The sequence below is a fragment of the Balaenoptera acutorostrata genome, chromosome 2 (genome assembly GCF_949987535.1).
Source record: "Balaenoptera acutorostrata chromosome 2, mBalAcu1.1, whole genome shotgun sequence".
In the NCBI taxonomy this organism is placed as follows: domain Eukaryota; kingdom Metazoa; phylum Chordata; class Mammalia; order Artiodactyla; family Balaenopteridae; genus Balaenoptera; species Balaenoptera acutorostrata.
In genome coordinates, this window is record NC_080065.1 from 106,042,494 (window position 1) to 106,054,779 (window position 12,286).

A 12,286-nucleotide genomic window follows, 5' to 3' on the forward strand; every position below is an offset into this window, starting at 1 on the left:
AGGACTTCAAAAATACATTTTTAAACTGCATTAGCCTGACTCATACCACCTATCTTAACACATTATTGACCAGGGGGATTTTTGCAGAAACTAACGCCTATGGCGTTAATACATCTCCAGTCAATAATGTGTTAAGAAACATGGAAAATATTTTATAAATAATACTTCCTGGGAAAAAAATTATGAAATAAACAAAAAACGAAAAAAAAAAGGAAGGAATGTCAGAGATCTGGGGACACAAATAATTATTTTGTTTCGCTTTGGTTGTAACCATGAAATCATCCACAGTGATTTCAATATCCATGTATGTAGATGATCCTTCTTCAACCTTTCAGTTCTTTGCTCTCCCCTCCAATGGCCTTGACCTTCATGATAACTCAGACACCCATCCCCATGGTCCTATCCTAGACCTTGCACTAGCAGGAGCTACCTTCCACCATAATCTGAATTTCACGTACACCATTTTCTGAACACTACTTCCCACCTTTCCATGTCTTTTGCATAAACATATTAGGAGAGGGCTATTTTTAAAATGTTACTCAAACTTCCAGTCATAAGTAGCGACGTCTTTAAGTATTATTTAGATAACTGAGCTAATATTTTCATTGGCTCACATTATTAGCAACTCACCTGCTAAGTTAGCAAAGTCAGGATCAATGTGTAAGGGATTCCAGTCTCCACTGAGGCGGTATAAAGCAGCCTGTGGAGAAAGAATTATAAAAGAAACTAGCACCCAGTGCCTTCTTAGAATACATTAAAATAAAAACAGGAAATATGGCTGATTATTGCATAAGAAATGCATTATAATGTACCTAATAGTAGCTTTGATTAAAAAATAACTATTTTTAACAAAAAAAGATTAAGTGTAAACCAAATGCTTTTTGTAACACCTGCCACTGAGATCATAAGGCGTGAGGACTGTCAAATAATAGGAAGGGGAACCAAGAACTACATCTGGGAACAACACTGGTTACCACTGCCTAAGGAGAAATTCACAAAAAGGAATCCATCAATCTACTCTCGTTAAAACACAATGAAGGGCTTCCCTAGTGGCGCACTGGTTAAGAATCCGCCTGCCAATGCAGGGGACACGGGTTTGATCCTTGGTCCGGGAAGATCTCACATGCCGTGGAGCAACTAAGCCCGTGCGCCACAGCTACTGAGCTTGAGCTCTAGAGCCCGCGAGCCACAACTACTGAAGCCCAAGCACCCCAACTACTGAAGCCCACATGCCCTAGAGCCCACGCTCCTCAACAAAGGGAAGCCACCACAATGAGAAGTCTGTGCACCACAACAAACAGTAGCCCCCGCTCGCCGCAACTAGAGAAAGCCCGCGCACAGCAACAAAGACCCAATGCAGCCAAAAATTAATTAATTAATTAATTAATTTTTTAAAAATAAAATAAAATAAACAAACATTTTTTAAAAAAACACAATGAAGATAAGGTGTAAATGTTTATAGCCTCTTCTAACCAAGCAAAATTTATGCCAACTTTCTTAATGGGGTGTTTTAAATTGAAGCCTGTAACCCAATACTAGACATATAAACATCACACACTTCTCACAAACTTTCATTCTACTGGGTATACTAAATCCTGAGATCAGCTCATCCTGCAAAAAAACAGACTAATAACTTGCCATTAAGATTATATTCCTGCTTACTCCAGATCTTCACATCACTTCTGTACTTAGATAAGGCACAATTAGCAGAAAGATACAGATAACAATAGGAAAAAAGTCACCATACTTCCCAGCATTTAAATTGTGCGTTGGTCAAATGAGAGAGTACTTTTCAGTACTGAAGGGAAGAAATTCACAAAAGAGCTAACAGTAAGTATTTAATGTATCTGTGTATTAACTTTGGGTCTGCCTCTAGACTTCTCTCTTATCAATTGCTAGGTTAAGCTTTCCAAGACTATTAAAATGTTGTGTAGAGACTAGCCATGTCAGCATACCTGACTTTCTTAATGAGTTTTTGTTGTTTTTAATTATTGATTATTCTTTTTTAACACATTTTATTTACAGAAAATAACATCTCCTGTAATTCATAGGAAAATGTTGTTTACTTTTTAATGTTTTGTACAATTTTCATAAGCTCTTTCTCTTTCCCATCACTCTATATGATAGTTTTCTAAATTATTCACTTTTTTAATGACTCAGTATTTTTTCCCTTTATATGGCTTCTAAAAATAATTAAATCAAATCAACAATTATCATATAGATGTGACTTAAGATTCTGTATAAGATGGCAGAAGATTAAATGATAAATTTTAGAAAGCACTTTAAAAAAATAAAACACTAGGCAAATATACATCATCATGTTGCATACAAATGGTAAAAGAATGACGAATTTCAGGGCCCAAAGCGGAAGGTGTCAAACACATAATAGATCATGGGCTTTGGCACCAGACAGACCTAGGTTCAAATCCAGCTCTGCCATTAGTGGGCAATTTTCTTTATCACCCTAGCCTCAACCTTCTCATTTAAAAAACTGAGAGGCTAATCAAACTCTTACAGAGCATTATCCTTGATAAATATTAATACCTCAATAAATGTGAACTATTATGATTATTTAAAAGATTTCAGCAACAGTATAAGACAATCAAGTTTTTAAGATTAGTGTCAGTGTTCTTACCCCACAGATATCATTCCTATAAATGAAAAGAAACAACTTTTCTAAAGAAATCATATTAAAGGAATATGAAAATTTTCATATTATTTCAATGACAGCATTGCTTCCAACAGAAGGCAGAATTAGCAAAGACATAAAAGATCTATGATGAGAAATGACTAAAGTCAACTGATTGGATGTTTGACTAAATTCAATCATAATGCAAAATGACCATTCTCCAAACAATAAAGAACACTATCAAGGTTTATTTTCTGAATATCCTGAAGGACTTTCGTATTTCAGAAGAAAAGCAAAAAGCTTCGTGTTTTGGTGTTTCATTTCTGCCTAGATGTAAAAATCACTAAAATTCACACATACAAACTAAGAAAAATAGATCTATATTGTCTTACTTGAGTATTAAATGTAAGTGGGAGGATCTTCCATATATGAGTAAATTAGTTCCTAGTTTTATTTATTTAAAGTGTACCATTAGGGACTTCCCTAGTCATCCAGTGGTTAAGAATCCACCTTCCAGTGCAGGGGACATGGGTTTGATCCCTGGTCAGGGAACTAATACCCCACATGCCAAGGGGCAACTAGGCCCTTGCGCCACAACTACTGAGCGCACACCCTCTAGAGCCCGCGCACCACAACTAGAGAGCCCACGTGCCGTAACTACTGATCCCACACACCCTGGAGCCTGCGCACCAGAACTAGAGGGCCCACGTGTCTCAGTGAAAGAGTCCGCATGCCGCAACGAAGACCCTGTGTGCCACAACTAAGACCCAATGCAGCCAAATAAATAAGTAAATTTTTTTTTTAAAGTGTACATTAAGTTAAACCAAATGCTAAATAAAAAAGGTCAGGAATTAGTTCTTCCCAAATCCTCACATCCCCTAAAAAAGCAAACAGATCGACAAGAAAAACAAGTAAAACTACACAGATCCCAGGCCTACAGTGTAATTAGAAGAGAAAAACCACACACTTCAAATTCCTATAAGTAGAAAAAAAAACACCTATATCCAGCAGCACTGTCTTGTGAGCACCCTCTCAAAACTGCTAGAGAGAGTGGTAGGGGTGGGGAGGGGGAGTATAGCAGAAGCTCATGGAAGAGAAAAAAGGAAACAAAGAAAAATCACTTCGAGACACAGACAGTCTACCTCGAGGACAAAAATACTGAGAAGAATCCTGGAAGATTAGAATACTGACTACTGAGAAAAGAATTAAAAGTGCACGGGCCTCCAAACGGCAGTCCTAGAAAGGCAATACTTCTGAGGAAGAAGAGGATAAAACAAAGATGTCTCCTTCGAAGACGAATGGTGAAGAAAGAGAAGCAAGAGGGGAAATTTATGATCCTGCAGGATAAAGAGAACTACAAAAAATTTAATAAAACACTTCCCCACTATGCCTTACTCCAAAAAGCCATCCATTAAAGAAAAGGCACTTTGCTATACTGACAGATGACAATCTTGAATTTCTTTAAGAACCTTGTAAACTGTCCCAAACTACTAACTTTACCTACAAAATGCATATAGGTAAGTAATCTTCACCTGTACAAAGCTACAATAAGACTAAAAAAGAAAATAAGAACCAAAACATTATAATAAATACAATTTTCCCAAACAAAACAACTAGCAAACAGAAGAAAACGATAACACAATACTCAAGCATTTGGGGATAGGAAATAAACATCTGGAATCTGAAATTCAAAAACCAAAAATATAAATGGACAACAAACATGAAGAAATGAAGTAAGAGATGATTAAACTTGGGAAAGAAATAAAAGAAAAATCAAAGTCATACCAGAAATTGAAGACTAAATTATAATGTTCCCAAAGGAGAACATATTCAAACAAAATTTTAATAAGGGGCATAGAAGAAAAAGAAGAAAAAAACCAAGAGAATGGAAATGAGATTAATAAAGAACTACAAAAGGACAGAAAATGGTTGGAAGAAAGATAGAAAAAGATCCAATGTACATAAAGAGTACCTGAAGAAATAAAAATAAAACAATGAATAAGAACTAATATTTAAAATTATAACCCTAGAAAACTTTTTGAAAATAAAAGATCTGAACACACATATTAAAAAGGCCCACCAGGTACATGGGAAAACGGACCTGGAATGAGCAACACTGAGACTTATCCTAGTAAAACTATGAGATTTTTAAAGATGAAGGAAAAAAAAATCCTAAAGCCCTCGAGGATAAAGATCAAGTAACTTAAAGGAAGATAATGACTGGCATCAGACTTCTAAACAGCAATATAGAAAGCCAGGCAACAATGGAACACCATTTTAAGAAACTCAAGATTTCATATCCAGCCAAGCTGTCCTTTGAGTATCCAGGGTATAGAAAAATAGTTTTAAATACATAGGAACCGGACTTCCCTGGTGGCGCAGTGGTTAAGAATCCGCCTGCCAGTGCAAGGGGACATGGGTTCAAGCCCTGGTCCAGGAAGATCCCACATGCCGCAGAGCAACTAAGCCCATGTGCCACAACTACTGAGCCTGTGCTCTAGAGCCCATGAGCCACAACTACTGAGCCCATGTGCCACAACTACTGAAGCCCGCACGCCTAGAGCCCGTGCTCCGAAACAAAGAGAAACCACCACAACGAGAAGCCCGCGCACCACAATGAAGAGTAGCCCCCGATTGCTGCAACTAGAGAAAGCCCGCGCGCAGCGACGACAACCCAGTGCAGCCAAAAATAAATAAATAAATTTATTTAATAAATAAATAAAAACATAGGAACCAAAGGAATACTATACACGAGGCCTTCTTGGGGAACCTACCACAGGAGGAGCTTTATCCAACCAGGAGATATGGGAGAACCTTTGGCAAAAGGATTGATATATATTCGATTGCAAATCTAAGACTAAGACAAAGGTGGGGAAGGGGGAAGAATAATATATAAATGTTAAATTGTTCTGAAAAAGTAAAATTAATGCATTCCCCAAAATGGGAACTGTAAGGGAAAGAGAAACAAGAAAATAAAATAGGCTCTTTAATTGTTAGAAACAAGTAGGAAACAAAGCACAGCAATAAAAACTGAGAAAACAAATAGTAATAAATGAGAAAATTGGGCACTATGGGCATATAAAAAGGTATAGGACTTCCACTTTCAGCCTAGATGGAATAAGTGGAATGAACTTACTCTTCCACTGTAAACAATTAGGAAAAAAAAATTTTTTTAAGTGGGCGAGGGAGATACTGTTCTTAGACATTGGACAGTAGGCAGGACAGGATTATGATTCTTGATAGAAAAGAAACAAACAAGATGGACTCTACAATGGCCACAGCGCTCTGCCTGACAGCACTTTCTAGACTGCAGTGCAAAAAGGGAAACCGAAACATAGCAAAACAGTCTCAAAGAGTTAAAGAGATAAAGATCAGAGTTCTGGGAGAATGGGCAGCTGGAATGCAGACGTACTGAAAAGGAGGAAGCTACACAGGAAACAGCTCCAGAAATTGAAATAGAAATCCCCTTGAGGGCCAAAGAGAAAGGCCCTGGAAGATGAGACACCACCCGGAGAAGAAGCCGGGTGGAGATTAGAGGCACGCCAGCCAACAGGGAGCACTAAGACCCTGCACTTGTGAAAGAGCCATCCGGGACTTTCCTGCCCCACCCAGCCGCCGTCTGAGAACAGCCACATGAGTGACAGCCAACACCGTTTGTAGCACAAGGACCACCCAGGCGACCCAGAGTCATGCAAAATAATAAATCACTGTTTCAAAACAAAATTTTAAAAGTACTTACAATACACATGGTAATATAATAAAGAATTATACTTTAATGGATAGTATAACCAATATTCCAAAGATTAACTTTATTTAACAATGATGGTAGCTAAGGTCCTAATTGTTAGAATAAGTAGTAGGAGATATGTATCTAAGGAAACTAAAGATACTTGTTTTCATTCTCCTCAAATACAAAGCCTGACACCTGTTACCTATTTATTCTTTGGTCTTTCTGGATTATTGGAGAAGAATTTTCTCTTTATTAATTATGAAAAACCATGAAGTATACTTGTACTATATACCAGTTTGAAGATGAAGAAATTTTCCTAAAGACATGAAAAACAAAATATTCCAGAAGTGATATTGGTAGAGCTATGGTTGCCAGTTTCCCTACTGATTGAAAAGTTACTTATTTAATTTAAATACCTGGCACAAAGTTTAGGCTATAACAACATAATCTGTTCCATTTCCACTTCTCCTTAAAGGTCTGTTCGTCCACAATCATCTCCCACCACTCTCCGGTGTGAATGCTCTAATTCTTACTCCTTGTACATACATCATGCTCTTTTCTGCTATCATTACTAAGTTCTTATCCCCTTCCAGGCCATACTGCAAGCCTTATACCCCTGGCAAAACAGAAGATCTATACACCATTTTAGTTCAGAAGTCCCATCTTTCCTACCAAACTCTTCTGTATGTCATTCTCTAATGAGTAGCCCATCTCAGAATGTCTACAGCACTTACTCTATAATTCAAAGCCTTGTATTTAATCATTCGTTGCTTAGAATAGGTGCCCTAGAAATGAAGACATCTACGCCTTAAATCTAAGTGTCCTTTCAGTTCCTTGTCAATAGATCACACTTCTACTTGATTTGTATCTCCTATAGCACAGATCCAATTTAAAACAGCCCACAAATCCCCTGAAATTTATGCAAAGTTTTATGCAAAATGTTTTTGAAGAAACAGTCGGTAGTTTTTATCATATTCTCGAGTGACCATATGATACAAATGGTCAGGAACCTCTGTCAAATGATGGGTGCCCATTATTTATACAAAAAAGATTTGTTAACTTATAAACTGTCCTTTGTCACACAGCAAAATACTCAAGTCTGCTAAAAGCTAACAAAAAGTTCTATTCATCTGAAAAAAGAAAACAAGAAAATCTTTCTGCTTACTGTATAAAGAAATTCAAGCCATGGAAACTATTCAGCTTTTCTTATCTACAGCAGATACATTTTATTATTTCAGTAACACAAGAATAATAATGGAGCATTTCTGGGTTTTCTGAACCATGAAACCATGAAGTCTTCTGTTCTTTAGTGTGCTAATAAAATGAATTTCACTATGAAGCTTTAATTAAACATAAATATGAGTGCTCTCTTAAGAAACTGATAAGAAATAGGGATGGGAAGAACAATTAAAGGCAAAAACTAATCTGAGGTAGAAAGTATTGTTCTATCACCCAATTATATAGTGTATAAAAAAATACAATTAATATGTTCCAAACTTAATTCTTTCTGGCTCATGAAATTATATTCCTATTTGCCAGCACACATAAATCCTGCAGAAGTTCTCATATCAAGTATATCAAAATTAGTATCAAAAAATAAGTGAATTTTACAAATAATGTGCTGTCATCACCTGCTTATTCACAGCATAACTTCAGAGCTTTACATATTCTGCTCTATATTTGCATGGTTAGGATTCTGGCCATCGTAGGGAAGAATCGTCAGGTCTCTCAAAAACAAAGTTGCTTTTCTCATCTTTATGGTCACCTTTTGCTTCTTAGATAAATCTTTGCATGCTTACAGAATTTGTTAACTGACAGGGCATTTTAACTCCTCCATCAGAAAACATATTATTTATGCCAAACAAATGAGATTAAATCATCTACTCCTTTCTCAGATGCTTTATTGTACCTGTCCACTAAAGTTAGCATAAAATAATCTCTCTCGAAGCAATGTAGCTCAGTTTTCTTTTCCAATAGAAGAAAGGATAACTGAAATTTACCTTTTATTTTATCCTGCTCTCTAAGGCTTTAATGAAATTCTTCACTACTAAGCTAGGCAGTCTCCTTAAGGCAAGCAATCCATTGCCAACAAAGCATGATGCTTTTTCAATTGACTAATGAAAAGCCATTTTACATTTTCTTTTGATACCTAGTGGAGAAAAAAACTGCTAAGTAAAAATTCAGAAAAAACGAATTTCAACTACAGAAATATGCCATTATTTTTATTACGTAGAAGAACACAGCCACTACTTTTGGACTCACAAAATTACAGGGTATCAGAGTTATCAATCAAAAAGTGTCAGGAGTCAGGTGGCTTTATCACTTTTCAAAAATACATTCTTACCTGATTAAGTGAGGTGGTATCTGTAAGTACAGCATCAGGAGGTCTATTAGGTATGGCTACAGCTACCTGAGATCAAAAAACATTACACGTTAAATTATAACAAAATAATTGTTATTCTCTTTACCCAAACTGATATTTGATTAACAACCATGTTTCAATATACAGTCATCCCTCAGTTTTCAAGGGTGATTGGTTCCAGGACCCCTTCATGGATACCATGATCTGCAGATGCTCAAATCCCTTATATAAAACGGTGTAGTATTTGCATATAATCTATGCACATCCGCCCATACACTTATAATACCTAATACAATGGAAATGCTGTGTAAATAGTTTGGGAAATTTCTGGAATTTTTTTTTTCTGAATATTTTTGATCCACGGTTGGTTCAATCTGCAGATGCCAAACCTGTGGATACAGAACCCACAGATATGGAGGGCTGACTGTAACAAAATCTGCAAGCTGGATAAAAAGTTTATTTTAATATTTTATTTTCAGCACATAATGACATTTAAAATTTCATAACTGCTAGCTTCATCTACATTATGATTTCCCTGAAATGACCTTGTTTAACGAAAGGAATTATATAACCAGATCCATTCTCTAGGCCACAAAGGAGAAAAAGGTAAAGACTCTTTTCCCAATGCAAAAGATGACAATAACTGTAAGAATTAGACCAACAATTCACATCTATATTGATTTAATCTTTAAATGCACTTTACTAAGGGTGTAGATCTCTTTGCATTTATTTTCTTTTTAATTTTTATTGGAGTATAGTTGATTTACAATGTTGTGTTAATTTCAGGTGTACAGCAAAGTGAATCAGTTATACATATATATATATCTATATCTATATCTCCACTCTTTTTTAGATTCTTTTCCCATATAGGTCCTTACAGAATATTGAGTAGAGTTCCCTGTGCTATACAGTTAACTCCTTATTAGTTATCTATTTTATATACAGTAGTATGTATATGTCAATCCCAATCTCCTAAATTATCACTCCCCCACCATTTCCCCCCTGGTAACTATAAGTTTGTTTTCTACATCTGTGACTCTATTTCTGTTTTGTAAAGAAGTTCATTTGTATTTTTTTTTTCAGATTCTGCATATAAGTGATATCATATGATATTTGTCTTTATCTGACTTACTTCACTCAGTATGGCAGTCTCTAGGTCCATCCATGTTCCTGCAAATGGCATTATTTCATTCTTCTTTATGGCTGAGTAATATTCCATTGTATATATGTACCACTCTTCTTTACCCATTCCTTTTTTTTTTTTTAAGTGCATAAATCTTTTTTTTTAAAATAAATTTATTTATTTTTTTTGGCTGTGTTGGATCTTTGTTGCTGTGTGCGGGCTTTCTCTAGTTGCAGTGAGCGGGGGCTCTCTTCATTGCAGTGCGCAGGCTTCTCCTTGCGGTGTCTTTTCTTGTTGCGGAGCACAGGCTCTAGGCGCACAGGCTTCAGTAGTTGTAGCACGCGGGCTCAGTAGTTGCGGCTCGTGGGTGCTACAGCACAGACTCAGTAGTTGTGCCGCACGGGCTTAGTTGCTCCACGGCATGTGGGATCTTCCCGGACTGGGACTTGAACCTGTGTCCCCTGAATTGGCAGGCGGATTCTTAACCACTGCACCACCAGGGAAGCCCCCATTCCTCTGCTGATGGACATTTAGGTTGCCTCCATGTCCTGGCTATTGTGAACAGTGCTGCTATGAACATTGGGGTGTGTGGTTTTCTCCAGATGTATGCCCAGTAGTGGGATTGCTGGATCATATGCTAACTCTATTTTTCATTTCTTAAGGAACCTCCATACTGTTCTCCGTAGTGGCTGTATCAATTTACATTCCCACCAACAGTGCAAAAGGGTTCCCTTTTCTCCACACCCTCTCCAGCATTTACTGTTTGTAGATTTTTTGATGATGGCCATTCTAACCACTGTGAGGTGATAACTCATAGTTTTGATTTGCATTTCTCTAATAATTAGTGATGTTGAGCATGTTTTCATGTGCTTTTTGGCCATCTGTATGTCTTCTTTGGAGAAACGTCTGTCTAGATCTTCCTCTTTGCATTTATATCCTAATTGGAGCAGTTGAGCTTCTTGGATGTGTAGATCAACGTTTTTCATCCATGCCATTGTTCCTTCAATTATTTTTTTCTGCTTCTTTCTCTCTCCTCTCTGGTATGCCCATTACATAAAAGCTGGTGTACTTAATGGTATTTCACATTTCTCTGAAGCCTCTTCATTCTTTTTCTTCACCTTTTTTCTTTCTGTTCTTCAGACATAGATAGATTGATCGATCTTCAAGCTTTTTGATTTTTGATCTTCAAGATTTTTGATTCATCAACAGATGAATGGACTTTCAAGCTTTTTGATTAAAATCAAAAAGCCACTTCAAATCTACTGTTGAAGCCACTTCAAATCTACTGTTGAGACCCTCTAGTAAATTCTTCATTTCAGTTATTGTACTTTCAGTTCCAGAACTACTTCTATTTGGTTCTTTTTTTATATAATTTCTATTTATTGATTTCTTTCTCTTTTTTTTTTTTTTTTTTTTGAGCCACACCACGCAGCTTGCAGGATCTTAGTTCCCCGACCAGGGACTGAACCCATGCTCCCTGCAGTGGAAGTGCGGAATGCTAACCACTGGACCACCAGGGAATTCCCCAATTTTTCTCTATTTGATGAGACATTGTCCTCATACTTTACTTTACTTCTTTACACACTTTACTTCTTTAAGCATGGTTTCCTTTAGTTCTTTGACTATATTTACAATAAATGCTTTGAAGTCTTTTCCTATTAAGTTGTCTCAAAAGCAATCTCTGTTGCCTGTTCTGTTTTGTTTTGTTTTTTCCTATCTATGGGTCATACTCTTTTATTTCTTTCAGATCTTGTAATTTTTTTGTTGATAACTGGATACTTTACATAATATATTGCAGCAACTCTGGATACTGAGACCCCTTTCCCCTTCCAGGGCTTGTTGTTATTGTTAACTTGTTCATTTGTTTAGACGATTCATTTGGCTAGACGATTTTAGTTAAGTATATTTCCCCCACAGTGTGCAGACTCTGATGTTGCTCCTCAGAGGGTACAGCCTTTGGCGAGCACAGTCAGCCTGGGATGACAGTGGTTCTAGCAGGGCGCTCTGTGACCGTCTCTCCCTGATCTCTCTGTTAAACTGTCTGTCCAGCTGTTCGGCTTCACAAATTGCCAGATGACTGTTCTATTATTTTCAACAGTGCCCTGGGGCATAAATTGTTCCACAGTCTGATCCAATTAAAGTCAGGCCTTTTTGGAGGTGTAGTCTTTGAGGCCAGTCTTTGAGGTTTGTTATGATCCCATGACGACTCTTCTTAGCTGTCTCTTTCCATGGTTCTCTCTGGCAAACTTCTAGTTGGACTAGTTTAGTTTACTGCTTCCATGGAGCTACCAGCCTCCTCTTGATTATCACTAAAGTAACCTTGTTTTTGAAACCATCCTTACTTTTGAGCTTCCAAATACTTGGTACCAAAATGAGTCAGTTTCCGTGAGAAGGGCTTCAGAGCTCTCTATCATTACAGCCTGCCTTGCCCCCCAGGCAAAA

General features: G+C 37.0%; 1 protein-coding gene across 1 annotated transcript in view; it reads right to left on the reverse strand.

Annotated features, from left to right (window-relative positions):
* LOC130706528 (peroxisomal multifunctional enzyme type 2-like) overlaps positions 1-12,286 on the reverse strand; it is a 62,023-nt gene that overhangs the window by 14,522 nt on the left and 35,215 nt on the right. Inside the window, exons 15-16 of the mRNA XM_057539086.1 lie at positions 8,704-8,769; positions 631-700 (exon numbers count right to left, since the gene is read on the reverse strand). Of these exons, the coding sequence (XP_057395069.1) occupies positions 631-700; positions 8,704-8,769 (136 nt within the window). The remainder of the gene's footprint in view (positions 1-630; positions 701-8,703; positions 8,770-12,286) is intronic.